This window comes from Oreochromis aureus, linkage group 20 (genome assembly GCF_013358895.1).
Source record: "Oreochromis aureus strain Israel breed Guangdong linkage group 20, ZZ_aureus, whole genome shotgun sequence".
Classification (NCBI taxonomy): Eukaryota; Metazoa; Chordata; class Actinopteri; order Cichliformes; family Cichlidae; genus Oreochromis; species Oreochromis aureus.
This window is the reverse complement of record NC_052961.1, coordinates 31,071,355-31,084,138: the sequence shown is the minus strand read 5'-3', so window position 1 is coordinate 31,084,138 and position 12,784 is coordinate 31,071,355. Positions and strand designations below refer to the sequence as shown.

At 41.1% G+C, this 12,784-nt stretch overlaps 1 protein-coding gene across 4 annotated transcripts in view; it reads right to left on the bottom strand.

The window, feature by feature from the left end:
• The window catches only part of tns2a (tensin 2a), a 64,568-nt gene that overhangs the window by 26,584 nt on the left and 25,200 nt on the right, over positions 1 to 12,784 (bottom strand). For all 4 annotated transcript variants that reach the window (XM_031733955.2, XM_031733956.2, XM_031733957.2 and 1 more), the window contains exon 3: positions 12,705 to 12,742. In XM_031733955.2, coding sequence (XP_031589815.1) covers positions 12,705 to 12,742 — 38 coding nt within the window. The remainder of the gene's footprint in view (positions 1 to 12,704; positions 12,743 to 12,784) is intronic.

The following is a 12,784-nucleotide window of genomic DNA, read 5'->3' as shown; positions in this document are numbered from 1 at the left end:
ATAAGCTGCAGGAAACTGGTTCAGGTTTAACATCGGCTATCAAATGACTAACTGGACAATGTTCCTGTATGACTCACTCTAAGAATTAATGTTTCTTTTCCGTGTCCACAGGGGACTGAATCTCAGATCTTTTCCTGTGTACTTTTTTAAAGCTGAGTCTGAACCCACTGCATCAAAAGGCAGAGTTTGGGCTGGGCCAGGATCTAATTTCTCTTAATTCCCTCTGGCTGGAGAAGGTCAGTTTCATTTTAAAAGAGTCTTTTTTCCCTTTTTTTTTCTCCCCCAACTACAGCAAGTGAAGCAGCACATTTTCGACTGTGTGGTCCATTCTGCTATTCCTAAATAACACATAATAGTCTTCTTACAGCCCCAGTCAAATATATCTTTGGCTCTCACTTGGAAGAGTAATTATTCTTTTCACATTTTATCAAATTCTCTTTTCGGGACATATTCTAACACTTTTACGATAGGCACTGCCTGCACAAATTTGTATACCCCTTCCTTTGGGTGTGGGTTTGAACTCAGGGTCAATGTTCAGGGCTCAAAATTTAGGCTACTATGAAAGTGCCAAAAAAAACAAAACAGTGCCATATCTGAAAGCTTAAAAATTTAGTTCATACGTCAGTCATTTTTTAGATACAGGGCTGAACAAGAAGATCTGAGATCTGTCCTTTCACAGAACTCTTCCATAATTTTCTCCCTGTTGGTGGATACTTTAACTAAAGCTGTCTGGTAAAATTCAAGTATTTGTTTTTAGATGAATGGATGTAAACAGTCAAAAGAATCTGTTAATATATATAATATATTCCATCCATTCCTCCTCTTCTGCTTCTCATGGGGGAGCTGGAGCCAGGTACACCTTGGACAGTCTATTGCAGGGCTAACACAACCATTCACACCTACGGGCAATTTAGAAACACCAGTTAACCTAACCCCACTAACCGCATGTCTTTGGACTGTGGGAGGAAGCCAGAGTACCTGAGAGAACCCCTACAGACACGGAGAGAAGATGCAAACTCCACACAGACAGGTTCTGGTTGAATGGTGGATTCGAACCCAGGACCTGTGAGGCAACAGTGCCAATCACTGCACCACCGTGCCCTATTCCAAATTACTTTATTTTTTTGAATAAGTGACTGTCTTTATGTCTGGCTATTTCTTATGTGATGAGTCATTTTAAGCATGAGACCTGACCAAACTGTAGTGGCCGCACGTTTGCTTAGTTTTTCATACATTTCAGACACTGTCTCAGTCTCATAATGCAGAAGTTGACAGTCAGTAGAAGGGAACAACATGGTATTACTGTTGCCACAGAAGGTATCAGTAAGCTGTTTTAGGTCTGACGCTGGAAATTTGTGGGGAATTCTGCAGAAATTTTGATCTGTAACGTGAAAGACCATGAAAGGATCTTTAAAACGGTCAAGCCAGGATTATACAGTACCAAATGTTGCGCAACTATTCATGTTATGTAATAAAATGCAGTACAGTAGTTCCATCTCTTCTTATTAAATCATCGTTCAAATATCAAATTATACTTTAATCGCTTGAAGGTGACGTCCAATGAGTAATGCTACAGGTTCAATGACAGATATAAAATTGTTGCTGTTACTGGAACAAAACAATGAATAAAAAATAAAATAAATCTAGTAGTTCAACAAGAAAATCAAAGCCTTATGGGATCATCCAATGCTTCCAGTTTGCAGTCCTGGAAGTGCTCCACACTGTTTCAGATTTCCATTTGTTATGACTACAGTTGCTCGATTTTCACCCCGCACCCTTTAGTGCCTTTGTTTCTAAAAGCAGGCTGTACCTCGTTTTGACGCTTGCGCACTGGTTATCGACTTTTCAGAACCATTTTCTCAGTTTTTAGCCCTCTGCATCCCTCTCTCCCCCAGTGCCCAGTGAAGGGGCCTGCTGAGGGTGGCCGCTAAGCCAGAACAAACACACCACACCGCACCAGATTCCATCTCCCCAGGCCAACACTTACGCACAAACTTCCTGCTAACAGACCTCCACCCATCACTTCGTTTCTCTTTTCATCCTTCTTGCATCGCTTTTCTCCTACCTTGTTACCTTCTTATCCGCTCATTTATCTCCTCTTCCCTCTTTTCCTTTCTCAGCTTGCTCCCTTTATTTTCCACGCTTATTCACTTCCCTCTTTACGGATTTGTTTTTCTTCTCCTTCCCTTTTCTTTTGGTCCATATCTGTTTTCCTCTCCAGCTTTTTAACTTCTTCCTTTCTCTTTTCTCTGTTTTTCTCAGTTCTACTTGATCAACTTTCTCCTAATCGCAAACTTTCTTCCCTTGGATATCCTCTCACAATCCTGGTGTTTCCTTCCTTTTCTTCTCTAATCTGTTTCTGACAAAACCGTTCCTGTTTGTCTTCCTCTCACATCTCCAACTTCCGTGCCTCCTACTACTTTTATTAGAATCTTTTTATTCCCTGCACCCTGCTTCTGAACTTCCGACTTTCTTACATCTTTACAGTCCTTGTCTTTGTGTGTTTGAAGCAAAGGAAAATCATAACGAGTGACAAATGTTATTAAAATGACAAAAATCAATTTGCCTACTCTGTCTTACTAATATACTTGCTCTCTGTACTCTATGTACACACTCTCAGTGAAACGCTGCCTGTTGTTTTGCCTCTGCTGCCTCTATTCAGATGTGTCCAGCTGACGATGTCCAGAAACCTCTGACCTCCATAACCCTCTCCACCCTCTTCTTGCCTGTAGTGGCCCTGGCTCCTAAACCTCCAACTTGCCCTTTGATCCATCAAAGCCAGAAAAACACAGCAAATGAATAAAGCACAGGTCTCTCCTCTCAATGCATTGCTTAAGAGCCGTGGGCTGTGACAGGAGTAACTACAGAGTGAGCTATTAGCCTTGGTATGTCATTACCGTAAGAAACAGCGTCAGACATAGTCTGTGTGTGAATAGCTACAAGCTAAAGTACTTCTTTTGTTGCTTGTAATATTTTCTTGCATATAAATAACCAGCAGTGCCTTTAAGAAGCACACACAAGCAACAGGGCCATACAATAGGACTCACTGCTCATTCTGATACATCAAATGAAGTAACGTAAGTTTTACTTTCAATATTTTTCATCTGGTTGACATTTAGCTGAGTACTTGGTGACTGTTTTTCTCTAACCAATCCAAACCCAGAACATCAGGGTTTTAGGATCCTCCCAGCAAATGATGCTATCAGTCTGAGGCATTGATAATCGTTGATTTCTGAGGCTGCTAGCTGGGAATATTTGGGCTTTCTTTCCTTGGGGTATCCTCATGAGTGTTTCTGTGACTACACGTAGCCCTTCCAGCTCACACAAAATAAGATGGGGAGGCAGCTCAGTTACATTAATGACCACTACAACAACACCCTTGCCATCAAGCCTAATGGCAACAAGGCAGATCTTAAAATACCATGGTGTTCCCTCAGGTAATGTTGAACGGGAAAACATCAAATCAATTGATTAATGCGAGTAAGATGAGTGTGCAGATGAGGGAACTGTGGACAAAGTTCCCCAAGCACATAAACCCACAGTGACACTAAACCATGACTCAAGGGAAGCAGTGGAGACCTCAAATGATCACAGATGTTAAGGTGTGGAAGCCATACCAATTACATTCTTTGTCTGTAGGGTTTTTGCAACAGACACCCAACAACAGATGTGAAGTGATGTGGAATGGTCAGTCTGTTGTCCTAATGACAAAATCAACAAAAACTACATCTATGAGCAAAGCAAACTGTACCAACCAATCCAGACCCCGATCAAGCCACGTCCAGCTACATATGAACGCTGCTCTCATGCACCATTTCCTTTGATGGTAAGCCTTAGGCCTAACAGGCTCCTCATTCCTTCAGCTCCCTTAGGAGAGCCAATCAGAGGACACTGATGAAAGCCGCAAAGATTCAGCTGTCGAAGCCAATGCTGGCTGTGACCTTGTGTGCTTTAGTGATCACCATCATCACCTACATCAGTGAGCGAGCCTGAGAAGAATGCAGGGGTCTTATAAAGTGATGTATTACACTCATATGATCCCAGAGGGAAACCTTTTGTCAAGCTGTAAGAGGAGTGCTGATGAAACATTGAAGCACTTACAGAAACGAGGAAGCAGGACGGATACAGCAGCAAGGAAAAGCAAGTTTGAACTGTCTGTGTTAATTTCCTCAGTCTGACATTTTGTTATAATAATTTATTTTGATTTTTTTAAACAAAGGCTCCCTTTAATGTACTTAAGGGGGTAATTACACAATCCTTCACTGATACACAAATACGGATATATACAGTTTACCAAATTAAAGCACAACATTGCACACCAGTTGTTTTTACTATAGCTCAACAAAAAGGTCAGTTTCTCAGGGCTTATTCTGTTATTGAGCACAAATAGAAATAATTTAAGCTTTTTAAAGAAAACTAATATGTTTAAAGATGCTATGTTGAAAATCCCGTGCTCTGTTAAAAGAGTGCTTGTCAAACCTTTGACAAAAACCTCCAATTTCATAGGGGGGCTAATAACTTTGTCCTCATCTGTAACTAACTTAAAACTAATACATAAGACTGGGTTTTGTTTTAAGACAGTTCTGAAAGTCAAAAACACAGATGGTGACTCTTTAGCACAAACTTGCCTGACTTATGCTGTGGCACTTTTGAGAGTTACCTGGCCTAGCTGTATAACTGCCCTTTAAATGCAACCCACATGTCCAATGCCTCTTAATCATGACAAGATGGTCTTCATGAGAAAACCAGAAACCCGACCTAACTCAAGAAGGCTTCAAGACCATAGCTAAGCAAAAAAAACACCTATAGGTGAAAGACTTACATCCAGCAGACTTAGAAGTGCAATATTGTGCTCGTCTTTCTACGAGGCCATCTAACAAAGCATTTGTGTTCCCCCCCCTCCTCACTCTTTGTCTCTTGTTCCCACACTTTATTTTGACCCCAAAAGGAAAGAAGGAGGTCTCTGTCTATCACGGTTACATTTCGCTCCAAGCAGCTGAGAGGGCGGCTGAAGATCTCATAGGTCACATGGGTCCCTGTGGTGGAGCTTTTATGACCAAGTGGGATGCAAATCCCTGTTATGGATGTTGAGGTTCTGACTACACGGACTAAAGTTAAGCAGATGGAAAACACAAACAGGAATGCTGCTTGTACAGAGGGTTGCTATGGAAAACGTTCAAGGTTAAAGCGCACACACACGCGTGTGCACACACACATCGTTCTCATCCACCCATCTTTAGCGTCCACCCAACCCAAACAAGCGCAGAAAGCTTGAAGCTGGATAAAAATAAACATGGGTAAATAAACAACACAGGAAGGCCGGGGTCATGATGTGATTGGGAGAGATCAACAATGGAAAAACCTCTTGTGAGCCAACCGATGTGGGGTTGGATCTTCATTCCACATCTACGCTCTGCGGCTGAGCGCCGTCTGTCATTCATCTTGTCGATAAGCAGGCACTTGCACAATTCCCAAAAGTACAGTGTCTCCTCCTCTTTCTATATTTGCAGCCTTCGCATTGTTTACCATATGCACAAAAATGCATTTGCATTCTTCAGATGGGCAATGTCAACCACCGTTTTAGGACCCATCTCCTCCTGCGCTACACCACAATTCACAAACTAGACGCCACTGTGGTCACAGTCGTCCTGCTCTTCCTGTGACTTTTGTTTTTTTTAAGTCATCTCATTGAGGTCTGGGGAGGTGAACTGACTGGGTACAACATCCAAAAGAGGCAAGACAGGAAAACCCAATTAAACACAGGCACAAATATGGCAGACCCCGCGGGAAAGTATTTTTTCAACTTGGTATAAAGATAGTTTTTGTCTCTATGCATGATTTACACTTTTATACCAAATGTACAAAAGTCAATTTTTTCTTTCCTAATTGTTTTTAAGTCTCAATATTATTCGGATACAATAAAATATACAAATATACAACATTTTTCTTTTTACACAAACAGTAGTAGAAACATGACAACCGCCTGCAGCCATTATACGACTAACCTTTTGTCAGCCAAGTGAGTTTGTCCTATAGCAGCCGCCGTAGCTAGGATTATGCACTTGGATTGGGAGGGGTAAGAAAACAGAACTCACTTGATTCAATCTGCAATTTAATGACATCTAACAGTGAAAACTTTACTGTAACTTTCAAATTAACAGGCGTGCAGATATAGGCAGTCCATGCCAACAGTGTGCTCAGCCTCACCTGTGCTCAGGGCTGGACTGCGATGGTTACTTTAACCATGAGCAACTGCTAGTAGCTAAAGTGTAGTTTAGTTAGGAATTAAAAAAAAAATCTTTTTCATCCTCCTATTAACTGTCGTACAAAAATGATTGAAATGGTTGAAAAATGGCAACGTTGAGGGTTTAAACTGTGAAGTCAAGAATTCACAGTCGTGGTCTATCTTATGTACAATTAATAATTATTCTCTATAATAGTCTTGGGTCTTGCCCTCACTATAAGAAGGCTCCTTGAATGATGTATGAAATACCAGATACAAATGAAGTGAAGTGAATGGGACGCCAATCTTTACGGTCCCTCGTAGCAGAGATATGCAAAAGTTCTGAGAACAAACCCATCAGCCAATTAGAACAGCTGATGTCCTAGCTAAGACACACACGCACACGTACGCATACACACACACACAGAGTGGACTGGCTTAGTCACAACTTGGCTAAGTAAACTGTCATGCTTATGGTTTTAACTCTCATCAACAACGCTCACTCCTTCTCTCGCTTAGTCTGTGCTGGACACACACACACACACACACACACACACACACACACACACACACACACACACACACACACACACACACAGAAAACATGCCAACTTATCTCAGCAATTACCAGAGCTGTCTGTGATAAAGTTCGTTGAGTCAGAAGAGACGGTCATGGTCCCAGTAATGTTAAAATGATGCAGTTGGATCCTGTTATCCCGAATGACTCATGCTGACTACACGAGTATTTAGTGAAATACTGGAACTGCAGGGGGGGAACCAGAGGCCCGGGCTAGACGCCACAAGAATGACTTGCTGCTGATGTCACTGAGGCCCCCCAAAAACAACCTACTGAAACAATTAAAAGGTTTCTTACAGTAAACTGCTGCGATGGATATTTCTTATTTAAGCCTTCCTGTTACAGGAGACTGCTTAAAAGCATACTGCAGCTGGCATGCTCTAATAGCAACGAGTGACATATTCCTATAGTGACGGGAAGTCTGTAGAGTAACAGGGATGTCGGGGTCAGCTCCATGTTGGGAAAACAGGGAATCTGGTCGATTTTTTGTTTCTGACATTGCTCTAAATTCCATCCACTCATCGCTTGAGCCTGCAACTGCTTAATGTTTTTGAGTGTCACATTAGCTAATGCAAAGTTAAAAAAGGAAAGAAAGTTGCAACAGAGTCTTTTGAATCCTTCAGGAAATTTGTCACAGTAGAGGAAATGCGCAGAAGACACTTCAAAGGGTCCTTTTCCTGAAAGTACTTCTATGTTTTGAATTTCCTTATTAGAAAAAAAGAGCCCCGAGGAGCACAACAGTAACCACGACTGTCTTGATGAAAGGCTCAGAGAAACATCAGGCGGGTTATGTTGCTCTTCTCCCCCATCCCTGCGTCCTCCCCCACTTCCACTCTTTCTGTACTTGATTGTACATCCTCTTCTTGTAAAGAGAGCAGCAGGCAATGCAAATGGCACACAGCTTAGCCTCATGTAAAATATAGTTTGACATGTTCAGCGGATGAGAGCTGTGAGAAGGATGAGAGACAACATGTAGTCCCAATATGTGGGGGGCGGGGCCAGAGAGTGTAATTACTGTGATATGCATCCCAACTTAACCAGCATTGGCATACACCATCTGCAGGACGACTTACCACTAAAACAATGAATTTCCATTCTGAAATCTTTTCCTTTACTCACTGAACTGCAGTCACAGACAGTCAGTGGTGAAATAATACTTGCAGTTACAATCTCTTTAAACAGGGAAAGTAAATAACGCTTATCTTGTTCTGCTGAGAAATCTTGCTTCATGTGGATGAAGAGAAAAACAGCAGTACAACAACACATGCATGAAACTGTGAAATGTGCAATTTCATTTATATTTAATTTGGAATATTAGGCTGACAACATGTCCACGTACCCTGCCTCTTTTCCCATGACAGCAGGGATAAGCTCCAGCACCCCCATAACCATTAACTGGATAAGCTGAAGAAAAAGTATTTACGGATGGATGGATAGATGAATGGATGGTTGGCAAAACCAGTTAGGAAAAAATGTTATCAGATTTGACCTCTTATGACCTTATAAGAAGGGTTTCAACAAAGTTAAAACTTTTAGATTGCCTTTGGTTTCAGATGTCAATTCAAAGCACAGCTGACCCTTTTGTCTGCTTACAGTAAGAAACCATCAGCAATCTACAGGAGCACTTGTTAGTCAGCTCTGTTTTGTCTGATACAACACATCTGACATCCATTGATCCAGCCTGACTGATCACTGGTGGGCGTGAACCAAGCAGTTAGCCAGCAGCCCATAGTTTGACCAGCGGAAATGCCTCTTCTTGCCTAATTAGACCAGACGGGGCGGTCAAATCGTCACGGGCTGCATTTCACTAATTTTAATCCTTCCTACTCCCACTGTTCCTCTCTCGCCCCCTCTCTCTTCTCTCCCCGCCATCTCTTTCCCCACCACCCCCTACAAATTCCCTTTGGACTAAATTTTCCACTTGGGATCAAAGATAAGGGAGACTACTCTCTGAGAGAGAACATGCTGAAGTAAAACTGTTTATGGCCTTCTGCTCGGCTCTGTGAGAGTCTGTTCTTTTTAATAGAGACAGAGATGAGGCAGCTGGAGGCTGCTGACCTCATGGGCAAAGAGCAGGGAGCAGGATAACTGAAATTTAAAACATGCAGAGTACAATCACTACCAGTCAATCTTTATGAGATGTAGGTTTATGATTTCTTTTTTTCCCCACCCTCACAGAGCTGAAGTCTACTCTGACAACATACTGAATGGTGTGGTAAACAGGATGCCTTACAGATGACAGACCTCCAGAAGTGCTTAGGCATGTGTGTGTGTGTGTGTATGCAGGAATATCACACACATACAAACAGACACAGACAAAAAACGGAGAGGAGAGCTGGGCAATTCAAAGATAATGTAATAGCTAACAAAATCAACGTGAATGGCATGCAAAGCAACTGAAGCCTTGCTCTAACACAGGTAACTACATTTGTTTACCACAAACCAAGTGACACACATTAATTCAGTTTTATTCAGTTTGCTGTGTCTCTGTCTTTACTTCGCAAGTTCAAATATCTGAATTCACATTAGGAAAGACCAATGCCACTCCTTCATCCCTCCTCAAGTCTCTGCGTTATACATAAGGTTAGATAACGGCTAATATGGACAGAGGAGCCAGTCCTCCACACCCTCCCTTATCCGACCTCTCCCTTCCTGGGCAGCAGCGATGGATATCACAGTTTAACTCCCAGTCAACAACCACACATCAAACAGTTATAGTAAGGCTGTTTAAGAACATCCCGATCTTTGTTTATTTGTAATTAATCTTAAAAATATAAAATATCTGTGGAATAATCAACTTTTTTCCTAATAAATGGGAAAACACTGGAACATTTAAAACATGTACTGCTAAATGAGGAGCATAACTAGCCAAACTGCTGCTTTGTGCGTAATGACACAAACATTTTTTGTTATTTTGTTCTCCCAAGTCTTTATCTATATTTTTCCCAAAAGAATTGTCGCTCGTCTCCAGAGCAAAGGGTTAGGTTTAAGTTCAGGGCTAGAATTGTGGTTGACAAAATTACATGATAAGATAAATAAAACGCTGACACAGCCTTTTATGGCTATACAAACACATAGCGCTCTAGCTAGCACCTAGCCTAGCTTAAAAACAGATTAAATCTCTGATTATGTCTAATCAGAGATTAGACATAACTGTTAACTTAATTTAACAGTTACTCTTAATTTACCAGTGAACACATTAAACAAACAAAATACAGTACAATGTCATTAAAAAGCAAAGTTATATTTCAAATTGTGGTTTTACATCTACTCACAATCATGCTAGCTGTGCTGCTACAATGCTATTTTGCATTACTTTTAAGCTAAAATAAGAAACCAGCTGTGTTACTGAAAACTCAACTTTGCATTGTTGTCAAAGTTGCTCTCTGACAACAATGCATACAGACAAACAGTTCCTACAATAAAAGAAAACAAATACTACTTTTAGTCAGCCACAACATTAAAACCATCGGCGATATGGTGCAACAATATTTTAGGTGGATAGTATGTATCACAGGTTGTTTCCCAGCAGAGCATTCTATTGTAAAGACATTTTTATTGTTCTTTGTTTCACCTGTTGGTGGTTTTAATGTTGTGGCTTACTGGTCTATGTCCACTCTTGAGTCATAACCAACCTATAACTCCGTGCAACCAACACCACAAGTTGTCCTTAAAAAGCTGATTTTACTTTTTTATTGCGTGTGGTGTTTCAAAGCTATCCTTTCATCTCTGAACTCATCCCCAAGGCTCTCCGCAGATAAAAGACAAGAGGACAGAGGGATGCTAGAGGAATGACGCTCGTCTTTGCCACATGCCTTCACCCCTTAGCTTTATCTCCGTCAGCTGCTGCCTGCCAAGGTTCCCTGCCTCAGCCTTCTGCCCCTTTCCTCTTCACTCTGGCCATGGTTGGCATTCTCCCCCTCTGCATCACTCTGTCCATTCATTATGCCATACTTCCATCAATGACTCTTTCAGAGAGCCAGCAGGCAGTGTGGTGTTCGAAGGAAGGCTTGCAGCTTACTTTGAGGAATGCAAATGAACAGGCTTCTTTTTAGAACAGCTCCTGAGATGTCTGCTTTCATAGAGATACTGTCATGTGCCTATACCTTTATTTGAGGTAAACTTCATCATAAAGTAACATTACCTTTCAATGTTATGCTTTATAAACTTGTGATATTTATTTAACACTTTGTTCATTAAGAAAAACAACAAAAAAAGAAGTCTGTTTCATTTTATCATCACTTCCGTGATCCTCTTCAGCTCAGAATGTGACGACATTATGTTTGGAAAACCCCAAAGAGTTTCCTTAATGTCATTTATCATTTCAGTGCCTTGACCTTGTTTCAGACCTGGGAAGTGGCTTAATGAGTACATGCAAATGCATTTCCTTTAGGCTACGTTCATACTGCAGGTCTTAATGCTCAATTCCGATTTTTTGATCAAATCGGATTTTTTTGTCGGCTTGTTCACACTACAAATAAAATGCGCTCTAGTGTGAGCGCTCAAAGCGGCCCGCATGCGCAAAAGAAGATGTCACACACAACGCGCTCTGTTTAGACCCAGAGCAAACAATTTTGTTTGACTGATGGGCCTTAATATAAAGACTTCGGACTTTACGTTTCCCAATTGTTGCTTTAAGTTATTTTGTTATTTACATAATAATGTAAATAACCTAATAATTATCCTTACTGCTGTTTTAGAGAGGAGCGGTGCTCCAAAGGATAGTTGCAGATTTCTGTCAGAATCTGCAGATTATACAGTACAAATAAAATGTTCACGTTTCTCCAACGTTGTCTTCCCAACAGTTTCACTAACATCTACACTGGATGGCCAGGAAGCGTTCGCGATGGTCTTCTCGGGCGCTTCTCCGGCGCTGATAATTGGCATCTGTTTTGTGTCAGTGACGTAAAAGACGGATTTAATGCGACATGACCGTTCAAACAGCAGTCGCTTTCTAAAACATCGGATATGTATCGGATTGAGTACCACATACGAAAGTGACCCAGGTCGGATTTGAAAATATCGGATTTGTGCCGTTCACACTGTCATACCATGATCGGATATGGGTCGCATAGGGGCGAAAAAATCGGATTTGATGCGCTTTCGCCTGCAGTGTGAACGTAGCCTTAGTGACCTTAATAGGAGTCAAGTTTACAGCAATTAATATCTGAATCCATCTATTCTTCTTTACTCCCCGAGGTCTAACAATCCCTAACTTAATCCTAGCTCTGGCCAGTCAGTATGTAATTTATGTTCTCATGAAATTGTTCTTCTAAAAAAACAAAGACAATAATCATTCAAAATAACACGTCAAAAACATTCACATTTAAAAAAACAAAAAGTCACTTTTATCTTTCTCCAAAACACGGTGTTGGGTAGACTTTAGGTTAAGAAGGACTGCTAATAGTAATTATTCTCACAAAGAATTCATGTGTTGTTTGTTTAGCCATAAGTCCAAAGCCCCAAAACTCATCAGAAAACTGAACAAATATTTGGGATTTTTCTTTGAAAAGCTGCTGAAGTAGCCTTCACCTCACTGTTAACCCCGTCTTTGCAATCAGGGGACAGGAATCTTGTTTTTCCACAAAACATCAGGGTTAGGATGAGGACTTAGCCCTCAAGGTTAGAACTGTTGCCAAACTTTTTGCTGTCAATCAAGCACTAAAAAGTGGGCTCTCTGACATAACCAGCTGGCACTAATTCTACAATTGGGAGCCATTAAAATGTGAGTAACAAACATCATGTAAAACTTGCTTTTATCCTTGTTCTGTGCAGTTTTTTGTGAAACAATAAATTACATCAAAATTTCCTTGGTATTGTAATTTTTGTGTTTAGCGATACAGAATTTATTTTTCTCCATCTAAGTCAAGCCTGAAACTATTTCCTTTGGCGGTCGATCCTTACCTTTGCCTCGCACTTCCTGTGGGCGGCAGTTTTGCATACTGAGAAAAGCACGATTCAGGTGGGAGGGGAAAAAAAGAAAA